General features: G+C 39.0%; 1 protein-coding gene across 3 annotated transcripts in view; it reads right to left on the bottom strand.

Moving 5' to 3' along the window:
• hspg2 (heparan sulfate proteoglycan 2) overlaps positions 1 to 18,471 on the bottom strand; it is a 161,147-nt gene that overhangs the window by 95,824 nt on the left and 46,852 nt on the right. For 2 of the 3 annotated variants that reach the window (XM_028453382.1, XM_028453383.1), the window contains exons 2-4: positions 16,099 to 16,228; positions 13,847 to 13,906; positions 7,457 to 7,516 (exon numbers count right to left, since the gene is read on the bottom strand). In XM_028453382.1, coding sequence (XP_028309183.1) covers positions 7,457 to 7,516; positions 13,847 to 13,906; positions 16,099 to 16,228 — 250 coding nt within the window. The remainder of the gene's footprint in view (positions 1 to 7,456; positions 7,517 to 13,846; positions 13,907 to 16,098; positions 16,229 to 18,471) is intronic. The other variant, XM_028453384.1, reaches the window with a different exon arrangement.

The following is an 18,471-nucleotide window of genomic DNA, read 5'->3' as shown; positions in this document are numbered from 1 at the left end:
CTCTGACTGTTTCCAATCTAAGCCTAGAGCAATTAGGAGCGCCGTGAACACAATCGCTCTCGGAGCGGATTAAAAACAGGAAGTGTGTGTGTAGTCAGTAGAGCTGGCAACGGTGCAAAACAGGGCTTTAAAAGTGTGGAAAAGTGTTGCTGCTCCACTGCTGAATGTTGTGAAAGAACAAATGGAGAAGACAGAAGTTTCTGCTCACTCTGAAGCCTGATCAATGCGACTGGATCAGGGCGACGCCATAGCCGCACGTAGCTGTCGACATAGACCCCCACGCCATAACCTAACATGCGCATCCCAAAAATCCTGACTGCATGTCAAGGCGACACGGTGCGTAAGGGCTGAGATAGGTCCACTACAAACCTCAGCCCTGGTCACTGCCTTTTCCAGTCAGCACCAATATTTCAACTTTTTGCGGAAAGATACGAAAGTTCACAGAATGAGTCAAAGAGAGAACCGAGATGGACAGAAAGTGCCAGTGTTTTATTTTTTCCTTTCATGGCTGCAGCACACGGGAAGCACCGCCAAACAGAGTCCAATCATGGACAAAAGGTGTATGTTTTCTGTTATTATCACTACTCTACCTATATGTTTGTATTGGAGAATAAAGCACACGTTTTCATGTTTGTGTCCAACAATACGCACATGGCTTGATAAGTAATAATCCAGAAAAAAAATAGCATTTTAAGATGATTAAAAAACATTAAACATTGTTTACTGTGACTGGAAGATAAACATTTTAATGCTCCTCTGAAACACACACAGCCAGAACCCCGTAGCGGCATGGCGGCCAATTGCATAGCGATGCGTTCCCTCCACGCAGAAGTACAGTTGGCCAACCTCTGCGTCACGTTGAAGCCATGCCCATGGCGTAGGTCCTGATGCAGAAGCACATATCAGGCTTTAAGCGCATGCTTTAATCCTTTTTTTTAGAGCCTCTTCTTCAGGTTTCCGTTTCTCTGCCCAAAAAAGTCTCTACTTCAGTAACGACTCCTCTAGTGGTTAGATCATGTAACTGCACCAGAGGCTGTTTGGATAGGATCAGAAGTTGCACTCTGAACGCAAACCGAGCCAAACCAAGGTGAGAAAATGATCAGCTGTACTAAGGACTAAACCGGTGTGAACGCGCCCTTAGCCTCATTAATATGTGTACAAGAAAGATGAGAGAAATGTGAGACATTTCATTCATATACACACAAAAAAGGTTCATTTATTTCAACTTTTCTTGTTTACAGATGCAAACACTGCAGGTAAGCTAAAGACCAGGGTTTGATTCCCAGCTTTTTCCTCTCACTAGAAGTCTGTGAAGGTTCCTAGTCAATCACGTCATGGTATTTCTGGTGAACTGTAGCAAAGGTAACCACTGACTTGCTTTTACATTTCAGTCAGGAGTCTTCTTCTGTTCTTTTCCCACAAACCATCCAGATGAAAGGTAAAATCGTGCCTTCAAATGAAATGCTAAACTATTCCCTCCTACTATGATTCATTATGAACACAATGCCACTCTGTAATCCTCCCGTACTGTTTCCGACCCTATAACACACTTCTTACCAGACTCAAAGTGAGTAAATTATTTAAAGAAGGCATGTGCTGAGCTGCTAAAAAAAAGGACATGCCCAGACGTGTGCTGGAGAAATCGCTACATGCATATTTGAAGCAGAAAGTAGTGTATTCAGACACTGGGAGTGTATTTCATCTCCCCTTATTACTGTACATCTATAGATCTACAGTTTTTTGGTAAACATGCTTTATCTTCTTTTATTTTATTAGATTTTGTACCACGATGTGTCTCATAAACCTTGTTTATTGGAACTTAAACTAAAAGCACATCCAGAGTTGTAAATAGTACCGACATATTCTACTCAAGTAAAAGTACTGTTTCTTGACAGTGCACTCAAGTATAAGTATAAGTAAGTCACACATAAAATACTCAAGTACAGGTAAAAAGTAGCTCAATTAAATAATACTCAAATTAAAAGTTACTGTTGATGATAAATCTTGCCACTTTTCCCTTGCATACAGTAAATATCTCATGTATAAACTTAAAAAAGAAGAGACCAAAACTTGCACAATTAGAACTTAATTTATTTTCCACGAAGGCATCTGTATAAAAATAAAAGGTTTGTCAATTTGTACAATTCTTTTTAAAATAAAATAATACAATAGTTAGAAAACACAGTCTAACTGGACGTATTATCTATATACTGAACGTAAAGATATTAACTTTGATATCAACCCGTCTTTGCTATGTTTGTTTTACATGTGAGGTAGTTTGAGAGGGAGGAGCTCACATTCTCATAGGGTAGGAGGAGCCAGGATTGTCAGGAGGAGGAGCTTCCCCATGATGACGTATTATTGGGAGGAAAATCCAACTCGCCCGTTTGGAGCTGACTTTTTTACAAAATGTGGAATAACAAGGGAGGGAGCAAACAGAACTTTTTTAACTTTTGCCCTCGGAATGAGGCTAAAGAAATGAACATCACTGTAAACAAAACCATTATGAAGTGATTTATTTAATAATACTGCCCCTTTAAAGCTGATGGAGACAAAAAGAAATCAGATAAAGACATAGTGTACACCTCATAGATCAATAAACAGGAAGATAATTTGCGCAAAAAAGTTAAATTTTCAGTTTATAAGTTGGTTTCAACAGACAATTCACTAATTTCCATTGGAAATGTTAAGAAGGAAACTTCCCATAAAAGCAACTCGATTACAGTAACAGTAACTGTAACAGTACAGTGATTATCTTCTATGAAAACACAGAGCGAGGTGAAAAGCAGCTTAAAAACAGCTTTGTTTTACTGTAAGATCAGTGAGGATGACTGCTCAGCCTGCATGTGGTCTCAGAAGACGTTCCAACATCAAAGTCTCTCATTAAAGCACCTTTATTGACCCGCGTATAATCTAATCACTTGAATGGCTGCTCGCCGCCAGGTCAACTGCGCCGTGAAGCGTTCGTTCAGTGAGAATAAAGATGGACACCAAGGCCTGGCTGGGAGCCTTTGATCAGGGCCCATAGGGTTCTGCCCTCCTGCTAATGAGCCTCTGTCAGCCCCCGGAGCCATTACTCAGTGTTTCCAGTGGAGGGAAATCCCCTTCCCCTCCTCAAGCTCCACCAACGCAATCAAAGGTGATGAAACTGTCAGACATGACAAGTGGCGCAAAAGTCCTGAAAAATAGCATTCCACATCTCTGAATTCATAAGTTTGTGACTATTAAAGGCGTTCAGTAGGACTGTGGCAGCTTTGTGTGACGGGCCCCCTCGGAGCACACTACTGCACTACTACACAAAGGCTTGATTGAGTCTGGCCTTTAAAGCTCAGCCACATTAAGCTCGACCTTTAACCCTTACAGCAGCACCCACAGCATCAGCCCAGCAGCAGAAACCACCAGAACATTAGTGCCATAACTCAAATAAACTACAGCTACTGGGCTTCCTTTTCCTATTGCCTTCCTTTATTTATTCTGTTTGCTACAATGTGAGGATTTTTATTTTCTGCACTATTAGTATTAAAAAAGCTGTTGAAATATGAGATTTCTCCAAAACACACGACTCATTTCACTAACTTTTGAGTCAACAACCTGTTTATCATAAAGCTAACTATTATTAAAGGACTAGAAAACTGGCACAACTGTAACATCACATTGCACTTTCACCTTAAAATAGTCAATACCTCCGCACCACTTCCATTGTTCTACCCTGACTCCCTTTTCCCTGTTCCCTTCCCCCTCACCGAGGTGTAACTCTGTCCTCTTATTTCATGTTCTCCCTTTAATAAAGTGTTTCTTACCCTTCCTTAGGGTGGGCTGGTGATGGTCACAATTATGCAATAAAATCAATGTATTTATTTAATTGCAATAATAAAATATGCATTGCTGTCAAAAAAAGATTGCACTACATGAAGTGTTGACCTTCAAGACAAAAAATGGAAACTAGAAAACATGTAATGCATGTAATGCATTTAAAGAGTAACCAAACCCCCAAACCGCCGTTTTCTGCTGAAAAGTAGTAGTGCCGTATTTTGTTTTAAAAATGTAAGAGTGTCTGCCCTGAGTCGAAATCCCACTAATATGATTTAATTTTGCTATTGGCTGAGAATGGTGCCACACCAAGAAATAAGATTTTTTTTAAATGTCAAGCCTCGTCCGCTGGTTGTCTGATAATATCAAAGCATTAAAGGAGCATAGGGCAGGAATTGAGAAAAACTAAACATTCATTTTAATGCTACTGGGTGATGAAGCGCTCTAAACCAAAGAGAATGAGCCCACACACACATTTCTACCTATTGCCTTGAAAAGATTGTGTGATACATTTTGTGCTGCTGTTCTGGGCGTGAGTTTTCTGCGCAGTTCTGCAGACGTGACGTCAAATGACGCTGGTGCGCGTTCTCGACGGCTTGGAAATAAACAGGAAATAAAGAACAATGAGAAGAAGACGGCTTTGAGACTGCTGGCCGAATTGGATGCTTTAAATTACTGGATTGAGTTTGACACGTATGGTCTATGGGAACGCAAAAACAAGGAGTAGGTTATTACGTGTATTTTAATCTAAAGGCTTAAAGGTCCTATATCATGCAAATCAACTTTTTTGAGCTCTTCTGAAAAACGAGCAGTTCATAATTCTAGTGACATCACTAAAATTCTGAACCGCCCCCTCCAGGAAGTGCCTGTTGCTGGTGCCGCGCCTCCACAGCGAACATACACGCGCATTCTCTCTGGTGCTAGAGGCATGAAAGCGGCCAAAGAACATCTGTTTGGTTGGTCATTGTCCTTTCTTATCCAGTCTGCACAGGGAAAAGAAACGGTCTTTGTTTTCGTACCAAAAAATAATTTCTGGTAACCGAAAATGCATGTTCAACTGCAAAAGTCCTCAGAATTTGTTCAAACTTCCTAAAGAAGAGTCTACTCACCAGAAGTGGTTGGATTTTATCTCTGGGAACACGCGACACACCATCCAGCATTCGTTAGTCTGTGACCGTCACTTTACAGAAGACTGCTTGGTGAACCTTGGCCAGCTCCAAAGTGGATTGTCCAGTAAATTACGTCTTCAAACCAGAGCAATTCCCAGAATCAAACCCACTGATGGAGAGGCCACAGTAAGTAAAATAAACCTCTAGCCAAATGTTAGCCATACTCACTTCTATGTCTTTATATTTGAAATACATTCTCTGGAACTGTTTACAAAGTTTGGTGGGCGTGTCTGTTGCCCATGCTGCCGGAGCTCTAGGGCTACGTCATGAAATGGGAGGAACTCACACGGGGAGAGGCGGCGCTCCGAGAAACCGTGCATCTCAACTTCCGGGTTGAAAGAAAATAAGTAATATTTCTTAATAAATTAGTATTTCATTTTGCAAAATGTAAAATATTAATAAAACAAATATTTTGTTTTTCCCAAATTAGTAACAGTTCATGTGATGGATTGCCTATGGCTTTAACAGACGGTTTCCAATGCTAAGTCTGGTTCTAATAGATGTTTTAGAGGAGTTTTAACCCTCCTTTGTTGCTTATGCTTCCTCATAAGAAAATGCTACACAGTAAAACTCTTTAATATGATATAAGTGACATGCTATTAAAAATAAAAATGGATTTAAGGAGCTGTATTTTAATTTTGCCAAAGTCTGTTCTTTATTTAAGTATACAAAGGGAAACACAATAAAAAATAAAACATGCCAACCTATTAAAATGTAATTTTTCACAGACTGAAACAGCATTAAGGCAAATATCCAAACCACAAACAAAATAAATCTGTTTTATGTTGGGCACTGTGGAGACAAGGCCCCAGTGTAATATTTTCATCTACCAGCTGCTACTTCCTGCGCTTAATTCAAAAAGGCAGCTCTCCTACTGCTTATCCCTGATCCTGGTCACGAGCCAACCAAGCTCTGTCTCCAGGTCCACTCATTGCCCTTGGGGAAACTCTTGGGAATGAGTTCTTGCTTCACTAATAAGCCGGGGCACATTTTGCTCTCCCACAGGCGGCCACATTCACGTCAAAACCTTGATTGTATTCGATGGAGCACTTTTTTCATTCTGGTGTTGCAGTGATTCCATGACACAGCTGGGAGATGATCCACCCACATCTGGGTGAAATGATGGAAAGGCAGGGGTTCCCAACCTTTTGAGCCTGCCACCCCCAAAATAAAGGTAAAGTTTACTATTATTTGTGCCATAGTTTATAGTCATGTAATGTTAAAGATGTAAATCCTTGTTTTAATCAGAAATAAAATGGGTTCAACGTGACCAGAAATGGTGGAAAAATGTGAGTTTAAATATCACAAAAGTTGGGTAAAAGTTGCAAATTAGAGTGGCCAAAAAAGTAGTAAAAAGGGTTCAAAGTGTCAATATGTGGCAGAAATAGGGGAGGGGGGTTCGGGTAATGTAATTTAAAAAGTAGGAACAATTAGTTTACACAGGCAAATAATCGTGAATGTGGTTAAATTGGCAAAATGAAGCTTGAAATGTGGTAAAAAGACGTTAAAAGCAACAATAAGTTGGCTCAGTAGCTCAGTCCGTAGAGACATGGGTTGGGAACTGGAGGATGGCTGGCTCAAGACCAAAATACGGAAGTTCTGGTAGCTGGAGAGGTGCCAGAGCACCTCTCGAACACTGCCGAGGTGCCCTTGAACAAGGCACCAAACCCCAACATTGCTCTGGTGCGCTCCCCTCATTGTAAAAGCAGCCCCATTCTGACATCTCTCCATTAATGCATGTCCACAGGTCCTGTTTGTGCATGTGTGTGAGTCGGGCCTGTGTGTGTGAGAAGCATGTAAAGTAATTTCCCTTCATTGATTAATAATCAAAATTTAAAAATGTAAATTTAAATTAAAATTAATGGGTCAACATATGCAACATTGGGTGGATAAAGTGGTGGAAAGGGTTTAAAAGGGGTGAAAATGTCTTAAAAGTGGCAAAAATATGCAGAAAAGGCATTAAAATTTGATGAAGTGGTAGAACTTGGAGTAATGTAGCAAAAATGCATTTAAAAAAGCAAGAATATGGCAAGAAAAAGTGATGAAAACTGTTAGTTAACATATGGCAAGTTTGGTGTAGTTGCAGAAAAAGAGTAAAAAACAAAACAAAAATGGGCTCAAATATTTCAGAAAATATTCCTCGTTTTTTTTTAATCCCAAGGTTGAGAACCCTTGATCTAATTAGAGGATAGACGCACAATTCTTTCTGTCTTTGCAACAATGTTTCAAATTGAAATGGAAGCGTTGTCATGACCGTAGTATTCAGTGGAACAATTTGATCATTTTCCACTCCCTGGTACATGGAAAAAATGCCTCCCACTCCAAAAAACAAGACGAGTCTTCTTTGGAGCGTTATCTGAGAGTGTGTTTGGAAACGAGAGTGAATAACTGAGTGGAGCAGGTGACAGGAGAGTGTGCCAGAGACTAGAATTAAAAAGAGAGAGACCACACAGAGAGGGAGAGGGGAAAAGACTTACTGTATTCTGGCTCCACTGGGCTCTGAATGCTCCCCACATATGAACCGTCCCGCCATTGAGCTGAGGCAATCCATGGGGGCGAGGAGCAAAGAGCAAGAAACGGAAGGAAAAAGACGTGACGCAGAGGTCAGCAGGGTCACATACAGGAGCCAGAGGTCAAGGGTCAATCAGGAGAAGCAACACGTGGGACAGGGAAGGGGGGGGGGGTGCGCAGTAGCAGGCAGGTACAGAAATGTGGCGGGAATGTTAGAAAGGAAAGGATTGAATGCAAGGAGAGAAAATAAAAACGGAATTATCACAAAGAGCTACAGATATATCAACACATGATCAGAGAAACAAAGGCAATGCATTAAAGATCGGCTCAGATATTGTTCACCGTATTTCTGTTTGCGAAGGTGAGCGAGCGTCTGCAAACATCTGAAAACGACTGCTCCATTTGAAAAGGGAAGTTCTGGTTCACTCACAGTCCATGAACTAAAGATTCATGGAGTGTTTTACATCTGTGTAAATACCACAAGCTCCTTTTCATCTGTTTCATGTACAGGGCAACTCAGTACAAAGGTGTTTTTGTGATACCCTGTGAAGGAACCGCAACAACTTCTTTTTCCACATTTCTGTCAAACACGGCTCAAAATGCTGTTATAACTGTGTCAGAATGGCTTTGAGGAACACAGAGTGACAGGAAAACCAAACAAAAAGGTCTTATAACTTAGGGATTTAATTTAGACTATTGTGTATCTGTTTGTGTTTGCCCCCTACCTATAGCGCCCGATGATAGAAGATTCCGCAGACTCCGCTACCCAGAACAGGGGCCACTCCAACACATTGAAACAAAATGACTCAAAAAACACACAAATCGACTATAAAACCATACAAAGTACAACAAAAATACAAAAAACAACAACAAAAGCAGACAAAATACAACAAAAACACATAAGAATATAAAAAGCACACAAAATGAGATAAATGTATGCAAAACAATAGCAAAAGTACATAAAAATACTCCAAAAATCTATAAAACAACAGAATAATACAAAAATCGACTTCAACAACATACACATTACAACAAAAATACACAAAATGATAGAAAAAACATTGAATGACAGAATAATGCACAATTGACACAGAAAACATAAAATGTACAACAAAAATACACAAAACAACAACAAAAGCATACAAAAGTATACCAATAACACACAAACAACAAAAACACACACAGGATGTCACTAAATTATACAAAAAAGAACAAAAACAGACATTCGCCTTTGTTCTTTCCTGTATTAATGTTCAGATTGGTCATTATTCTCAACAACTATGTCAGGAAACACACACTGACGTCTGTTTGCCTGGAACCACTGATGAGAACCAAAGGCCATCACTTCAGAGACCACTCCTGTGTTGGTACAAAGAGGAAAATACATCAAACTATACAAAGAATTGCTCTTCACCTCAAAATAAAGACCAAATAGGAAGAAGCTGCATCCTGTTTTGCCGTCTCAATGGAAGGATTGAGCAAAAACCAAGTGTCCGTCATATTTTCCAACCCCAAGTCAAGCTTTTGGCAGCAACGTGGGAAACGATGACAGCGCTTTTGTTTGTGGTTAAATCTTCCACTGCTTGGGATGCACCTGAAAGAGTTGGGCAAGCTACGAGACGCCATCAATGGAGGGCGACCAAACGCCGTAAAATGAAGAGGAGACGATGATCAAGAGACATTTTAACTGAGGATAATGGTATATTTAGGAAACATTGAAGCTGCTCCAAGAGGAAAAAAGATGTTAAGGTTGAAATTGTTGCTCAAAAGTTTGTTTTGATCTCCACTGTAAACTCAGTTTATTGACATTGTCGGAAAAGTATCGCACACTGCATTGTGGGATGTGGAGTCCAGTAGTTGGATGCATAGAAGTGCTTTTCCTTCATTCTTACTGGGATTTCTTGTGTTTCTTCTCCAAACAAGGAGGACAGTGATTGGCTTGGCTCTATTTTTATTCTAATTTATTCCAGGTATTCCCCGTTATATCTCCTCACTCAACCGTACATTTAGGCCGGATTTGGATCTTTCTGTGTAAATCCACACATCTGCCATTAGATGTGATTCCAATAATCTTGGAAACGTGCAAACTCTAAATAGCTCAATAAAACTGGTAATGGACACACCTGAATTTCTGCTTTTCTACTCCAATCCAGACTCAATTAAACAACAGCCTTTTTTTTGTATATAAATCTCCTGCTTCAGACGTTCTGTCACCCACTGCCTCACTGATCCAACCCGTACAGAAAATATGAAGAGGTAGTAACCAATAAAGGTCCCAAGAGAGGTATTTTATGAGGTGAACATCCTCAAGTGTCCAATCAGGAAGTCGCTAATCGAGCAACTTTGTCCAAACAAACATTTACCCACAGGATATCGACAAGACAATTGAGAATCCAGCCAAAACTCACAATTCCTAAACCCGCCTTTGTTTTCAAAGACAATAAACCAAGTCATCTAAACACCACCTGGGTCTTCATTTACTGCAGAGCGTTAACGGGAGGTTTTGGCAACACGCTCTAGTAGAATGAAACCTTTCATATCTTTCCTAAAGAGGACAGACATAAGCCGGTTGTCCGAGGCAACTCGCTTTGTTGTGAGTACAACAAAGTGCAGACCCCCGGACTCAGCTGAAGTAATGAGTCTCAAGTCAATGATTTCAAGGAATCAGGATGAATTCAGTGTCTTTGTGCCACACATTGGCTATGCTGACACTCAGACACGAGCTGCTCGTATCAGCGGCTCAGATGTCCCGACGCGTCCTTCGTCGTCGCTAAACCCGTGTTTTGTTTTGTCTAGCGCCTCGTTCACAAAGTGGGAAGAATCATCAAACGATAACGTGTGTGAGCACCTCGAAGGGCCTCCGGCACTGAAACAACAAAGACCTCACAGAAATATCTGCAGCTGTCAGCGTTTGTCCAACTTCCCCGATGTTCACTGTATCTTTGTGTGGTGAAGACACACACAGTGGAATACAGCTGTGTAACAGTGTGTGTGTGTGTGTGTGTGTGTGTGTGTGTGTGTGTGTGTGTGTGTGTGTGTGTGTGTGTGTGTGTGTGTGTGTGTGCGTCAGGGCGAGGTGACAGGACCATCCTTGGCTTTCCAGAGGAGTTACGAGCAGATTTCAGAGCTGGATTTGTTTTTTTTTTTTAATATTACAGCTTACATTTACAATTGACAGGATAGAAAGGCAAACGTTATTTTTTCCTTTGATGAACATATTAAACATTTTACAACACTTTACTTAAAGTTTTATTCATACAGGCTGACATTACGCTGTCATTATTATGACATGACACCTGTCATTAGCATGAATAAGGTGTCATGAAGGCTGTCATTAAGTGTCGTTCGTTACCCTAACCCTGCCTAACCCCACTAGATCCCACCACTTAACCCAAAAAATGCCAACATAGCTCCAAAGGTGTCATAATTTGGCGAGCGACACTTAACGACAGCTTTATGACAAATATAGCATAATGTCCATAATGTCAGCATTTATGTAGAAAACTACAAGTGTTACCGCAGCACTTTAGTCACTTTGAAATTACAATTACATCTTCAATTATCCCTATTCAATTACAACTCAATTAAGATTACGTTGACAAGCATTTTTTACCAATTAAAATTACAATTACAAATGTCCCCCTGAAATCAATTACAATGGTGTTCTCAATCACTAAAGTTCAGATTCATTTAATCACAATTACCTTCTTAAGCTTCCGTCAATTACAATTAAGTTCTCAATTACAATTCATTACAATTACTGAACCTTTAATAAATAACCTGATAAAACTTTAGCTTTCTGTTACCATCTCCTATGATAACAGGTCATTCTCTATCATCTCATTTTGTTTCTTAAATCTTAGTTGCCTTGTTAAGTTTATTTATCCATAAAAATATTGGTATTGATATTTTCGGTGTTGGCATTTTTGAAATGGTAAAGTGATCCCCAAGATAACTTACAGGTAGACTTGATATGAAACATATTTTATTAATTAAGATATTTTGTTCCTGTTGTTTCTTAATACTCATGGAACAAGACATTGCTTTCACCGAGAAGAAAAACTGTGTTGATTTCCCAGAAATCTTATTGGTGTTTAGATCGTAAGGTGAAGTTAAACGGTCATGAGAAAATGGAGGGCGGGACTTCCATATCTCTGGATATGATTGAGCACTCTGATTAAAAGATGGAAGGTTTAAAATAGACTGCAGAGGTTCAATTCCCCGAGGATCTGCAGTAGTAGTTTATTGTGCACATTTGACACAACCAGAAATGGGAACGTAGAAAGAGTGTACACAACAGGATACAAAGCATAATGGAGCATCTGTGGCACCTACGGAGGAAGGAAGGCAGACGTGTATGACAGCTGTCTGGACAGTCCGACAGGACAAAGACACTTGACGTAGCATTCAACGTTCCCCACAGGAAAGTGAGCTTCCTTCCCGGGATTGTTTTGGCTCGTCTCTATAAATGAAACAAGGGTGGCTCATCGTTGTCCCGTCGCCTTTAAAAGCACGACGTGATTATAGGAAAAACCCAAATTCATCTTCATTAAAGCAAGGCTGACCTTTATGTGGGAGTCTGACACTTTATGGAAGTAGAGTACGGTTTTTTTCTGGTGTATTTTCCTTGATTTTGAGCACTTTGTGTGATTAAAGTTCAACTTAATTGCCATGATTGCATTTTTTTACGCCACTATTTTCACATTTTCCATTGTTTTCTGTGTTCCACTCAAACCCTGTCACTGCTAATCTATCCAGATTTTCCGCCGTCAACACCACACAAATACCTGTCAGCCCGAGTCGTTCCTTCTACTGTACAAATTCAGCAGGGGCCCATTGCAATGCTATTTCTGTAAGCAAAGACCACCTGATGCAATAGCTCAGGCCTGATGTCAGCTAGCAGAGCTGCTTCCAAAACAATCACAGTGTCATGACGTAATATGTTGAACAGATTCATCAAATGCTGGCAAGGGTAATTTAAGAAGCAGAAGGCGCGTCTGTCTGACAAAGAGAGACGTCTCGTAATCGTTTGATAAAATAGGGAGTTTATGACACACTGACGATCAGAGAGAAAATAAACTATGGTCAAAAAGAAGAACAAACCCCATCAAGCAAGCAAGGACATGACCAAACACAGTAGCTGCTTAGAAAATGGGTAAACTTGTCCAGAACAATCAACAATGCCACATCTTTAAAGACCATTTTCTCTCTGTCAAGATGCTTATAATAAAGTTCTGAACCTTCCCAACCCCCAGACCTAAAGCGGAATGAAATAAAACAGAATAAACCGCTTTTTCATGTAAACCTCAGTTTGGGAATTACTATTTAATGTAAACACAAAGCAGAACACTTTAATTCCATCCATCCATCCATCCATCCATCCATCCATCCATCCATCCATCCTTCCATCCTTCCATCCATCCATCCATCCATCCATCCATCCATCCATCTTCAGACCCACTTATTCCTGTTTGTCAGGGTCGCAGGAGTCTGCCGGTGCCAATCTCCGGCTCTCATTGGGCGCTGGGCAGGGGTACACCCTGGACAGGGCACCAGTCCATCGCAGGGCCACTTTAATAATAACTAATTCCGAATTATAAAACATCATGTAACTGTGGTCAGTGTCGGCCTCATTGATCAAACGACGTTAAAATTTAAAATTGCTGCATGAAGGTTTGTTTCGATCTCCACTGTAAACTCTCTCTAATTGGTGCATTGCATTGTGGGATGTGGAGTTCCGTACATAGATGCATAAAAGTGTTTTTATTCTTGTGTTGTTTCACCAGACATGGAGGACAGTGATTGGCTTCGCTCCATTTTTGTTCTACTTTGCTTCCAGTATTCCCAGTAATATCGCCTCATGTAATTTAAACCGGATTCCGATCTTTCCGTGTATATCCCAAAATAAACACCCACCATTGTTTTGCCAGAATCTTCAGTGAAAACACCAGAAATGTGTTGGGAAGTCTCTTTGGCAGAGTTTTTGGGACCAAACACAAGAAATCACATCTCACAATGCAATAAATGAAACTTTGCCAGTAACTTTATCCTTCAACATCTTTTTTTTTTTCGAGCAAATGATCTTTGATTTATTGATGTATATGAGGCCTTCACTGTGTCTTTATCTGATTAAAGAATCGATCGGCCCTAGCAGCTATAACGTGATTAAAGCAGAGACATCAATGACTCAAAGACATGATGAAGATGTGATCCATCAGTACTGCAAGTGTAGAACACACTACAGAATGCACAAAGGAATATACACACACTGCACTAAACCCAACAAGACAAAATAACAAAAGCTTAACTGATCTGCCATATGTGAAGCTTTTTATAGAGAATGAAGGATGTCTTACTGGTGCTTTCTGATACTGGAGGCCACGGTGTACTTCCATCGTCCTCTCCACTGGGCAAGTCTTTGAAGAGGGACACAAACATAAAAACAAGGTCACAATGTGAAATTAGGGAAAATGAATCACTTTTAGGGAAAATAAATTGCTTTTTCAACAACAGATGGCCTTAGAAGAGAACTAGGACAGTAATGTATATGGGCAACGCGTCACGTACTGTATATAGGAGAATGTGTATGTTATATTGTAGGGAATAATTTGTATCTTGAAAAACAACATCCTCTCTTCTCTGATTGGTCCCACAAATGAAGGCCAGCTGTTACAGTGGTCTGCAGAGGTAAAAGTTAAGTATTCATGTTACTGTAATTGAGTTGCTTTTACGGGTAGTTGTACTTTTTTGAGTAAAATTCTAATATTCCGTCGCCCTTTCCGGCATGCAAAAGGACAAAAAAAAAAAAAAAACAATGATGTGATTTTGCTCTGAATGTCAAAATGAATTTCTGTGAATGCAACCATGTCGGAAATGAACTGAATAAATAAAATAAAATAAATAAAATAAAAGTAAAGTGATTTGTTACATTTCTACAGGACATTGTGAAACTACAAAAAAAAATAAAAATGAAATGACAACAATCACATAATCCATATGTTCTTAGTCGTTCTTTTCATGTTGTTACCCACATGGCACATTTTTAGAGTTTTACAAATGTAGCTATAATTAGAGCCTGATCATTGTTTTTATTTGAAATTGAATTCATTGGTGTTATTTTGTTAAATAAAAAAAAAAAGAACTGTACAAATTGACAAACCTTTTATATTACACAGATGACTGTGAAAAATAAATTAAGTTCCAATTGTGGTAGATTTGGTCTCTTCGTTTTTAAGTTTAAACATGAGATGTTTAATGTATGCAAAGAAACCGTGGTAAGATTTATTACCATAAATAAACACGGAGGGTGAACGTAACCAGTAACTTTTACTTTGACTATTTAATGGAGCTACTTTTCACTCACAGTCAAAAGAAACGCATCAAGTTCCAAAAATGATCATCTTTTGAGTTGGGGTGGTATTGTGTCTGTTTTTAAGTATAAATGTGTTTATTTGGATCAATTTGATTCAGGCGGAATGTTCACTGCAATGAATTTGCTCTTTAATTTTGAGGAATTCCAGTGGAAAAATCAAGTGAATATGAAATTTGGGATAAAAGAGATTTTGTAGAAGGGCTGGGCAATTTTTCATAAAAAAAAAAAAAAAAACTCAGATTTTTTAAAGAAAATTCAAGTTTCGATTCGATTTTATATTTTTTTATTTCAATGCACTTAAAAAACACTGCAGACATCAGATATATTGTCAAAAGTGCAACTTTATTGCTGTGATTGTTCTCAAAAGTTAAAATGCATAGAACAATTCCAAAATAAAAAGTAAATGATTCTCTGTCATTCAACAATTTCAAGCTTTAACCAGGTTTAAGCAAAAGTGCAACATCAACGTCACAGTAGCTTAAATTTTCTGATTAAGAAATCAGATAACGACATATTTTATAACATATGACATTACAATTAAAACAAATAATAAACTCTTCCCTTAGCATCTCAGCACAGTGTGAATAAAACATTAAACATGGCTGTAGCACACATATAGGGTTAGGGCTGGCTCACATCGCGCTACAATAACCCACAAGGACGGAACGTGAAAAAGTCCAAAAAAACTGTGGTGGGGAAAATAAATAAATAAATAATGAAATTTTTTTCAAACTCGAATTTGCAAAATAAAAATCGTTTTTATCTACAAATTCGATGAAATCGATATTTTTTGCCCAGCCCTATTTTGTAGGTTGTACCAAATCGGATGGGCGGTTAGGTCTATATACTGTAAGTAATTGAAAAATGCAACAACATGAAGATTTATGGAACGATGCCACACTTAAAAGAGATAAATGTGTTATCAGCACATTACAGCAAAATAATGCTTGTCCACATTCAGCTTGACACACGGTGCATTATCTGGAGGAACAGAATGTTGCGATGTTTTATGGAAACAATTTAAATCAATTTTCATGTGACAAATATACTATATTTTATCAGAATTGCTTGATGCCTTTCTTTTGACTGTGAGTGTACATGAGTATATTATGTATGTCTTACTTGTACTTTTGTACAATTTCAATCAAGTAACAGTACTTCTACTTGAGAGTAGGATATATCAGCACTCTTTACACTTATGGTGGTTTGTGGTTACCAAATTTCACTCAATCCCACCTCCAGAGGCTTGATCAGCGGCAAAGTCCTCATCGTCGTCAAGTAAACTCGGAGACACTTGGGCGTCTTTTTTTGCCTCCAAATCCTCTGGCAGGGGGACCTCTCCCCACACCTTGGAGGCGTGAGTCACCTGCGACAAACACACAGAGAGAGAGAGCCAGATTTATAGAGGTTAAAGTCCCCGTGCAGAAAGGTCACACCCAGTGCTAAACGTGGCCGTGGAAGGGACGGGGTGGAGGGTGGGGGGTGGGGGGCAAACAAAAGCTGAGACAGGATGTGGGTCATCGTCATGTGTTTACTTTGCCATTCATTATCTCTCAGAATATAAGTGTGTGTGTCTAGAGCAGAGGTCAGAAGCACCTTCAGCACCAGGCTGATCCAACCACGGTGCTCCACAGAACGCCACAGGAAATCACAGGAAACTGTATAATTCACCTCTGTAACTTCACAGCTTGATTGTTGTACATATCTAAATCACATTTGTATATTTGTATTATTTTGTAAATATCCGAATCATATTGTTATATATTTGTATATTATTATTATTCTACTACTGTAATGTGTGTGTTTCTGATCCCTATTTTTAACAGTCTTTTACTTATTATACACTTATTTATTGTTTATTCTTTCTTTTGTCTTTGTTAACATTTTTATTCTTTTATTTGCGATGTGTTCTGTAGCTGTAACAAAAGCAATTTCCCCCTGGGATGAATAAAGGAATTCTGATTCTGATTCATATAAACTACAACTAAACACATGAAATGCACCATAACGATGACATTCCATTTATTGATGTTGAGTCACTCAGTGAATTGATCCAAATTCCATTTCAAAGTTTACTCATTTAAGCATCACGTCACACTTTTCCGTTTAACCTTCCCTGTTTAGATCAGTGGTTTTCAACATTTTCAGCCAGCGACCCCCAAAAATAAAGGTTCCACAGACTGGGGACCCCCACTGCACCTGAAGGTGGTTGAACACAGGCATGATCATTGAAGAACAGTCATGTGGAGACAGGGTCATCAATAAGGGGGAATAAAGTGGAGAGATTTTTGGGGTCCCATCCATAAAGTCAGCAAAATGATGGTTTATTGTTTTATGAATCTGTGATCAACACATTTATTTATTCATCTCAATAATATCCACTGTTATCCAGGAAGTTCAGCTGTAGTATATAGTCACCTTAAAAATGTAAATCCTTGTTTTAATCAGAAATAAAATGGGTTAAAAGTGACTGAAAATGGTGGAAAAGGTGGTGAAATGGGATTTAAAAAACCACAGAAATTGGTTAAAAGTTGCAAATTAGAGTGGCCAAAAATGGACAGAAAAAGTGGTAAAAAGGTTCAAACTGAAAGTGTCAATATTGGAACAATTACTTTAAACTGGCAAATAATGGCATGACAAATCGTGAAGCAGGTTAAATTGGCAAAAATAACATGAAATATGGTGAAAAGAGGTTAAAAGTGACAATAATGGGTCAATATATGCAACATTAGGTGGGAAATTGGTGGAAAGGGTTTATGAGTGCTGAAAATGTCTTGAAAGTAGAAAAAATGTGCAGGAAAGGCTTTGAAATTTGACAGAAATGGGAGTAATATAGCAAGAAAAAGTGATGAAAATGTGTAACAATATGGCAAGTTTGGTGTAGTTGCAGAAAAAGGGTGAAAAAAAGCAAAAATTTCTCTAATTGTCTCCCAGTGTCTCACGACCACAAATGGGATCCTGACCCCAAGGTTGAGAAATATGCATGTGAGGCTGGGGTCTGATTTTAAATAAAGTCAGATTGAATCAATTCAACTGAATCCTCGAACCCCGATTCATTTACGATTTTAAATCTCATAGGATCCAGACTAATAGAGACATGGGATCCATGAGTGATTCTTCATTAACCAACCAACCCTAATGCACAAGCATGTGCACATGAAACTACTGTGATGACCTCCACATAAGGGCTCATTAATATTCCCAGTATCTCAGAAACACTTCAAATCAAATGTATTCTGATGGGGAGAAAGGTTGCTTTTACTGAATTAAAGATTGAATGGCTCTAAACACATTAATTAATGATGGTTTTAAATGGACTGGTACGTACATGATGGGAGGATTTGTTTAGTTTGGCATCAAATTCTCTCTATTGTTGTCTTTGAACCCCACCCAGTGTTGATTGTGTTACGTTTGACGTGTTTGTGTACGTTAAGTGGCGTCGTCATTATTTTTTCACTCTTTGATTGATCGCCCCGACTACTCCCTCGTGTCTTAGATCTTTGGTTGTTGAGTTTGGTGTTTTACTAGAAAAATTATGAATCCTAAAAGAGTTTTTGAATAATTACATCAAGCTTTAAATTTCCCAAATTCCATTTCAGGGTTTACAAA

This window comes from Gouania willdenowi, chromosome 7 (genome assembly GCF_900634775.1).
Source record: "Gouania willdenowi chromosome 7, fGouWil2.1, whole genome shotgun sequence".
NCBI lineage: Eukaryota > Metazoa > Chordata > Actinopteri > Blenniiformes > Gobiesocidae > Gouania > Gouania willdenowi.
The sequence above is the reverse complement of the archived record's forward strand: the minus strand, read 5'-3'. Positions and strand labels throughout refer to the sequence as shown.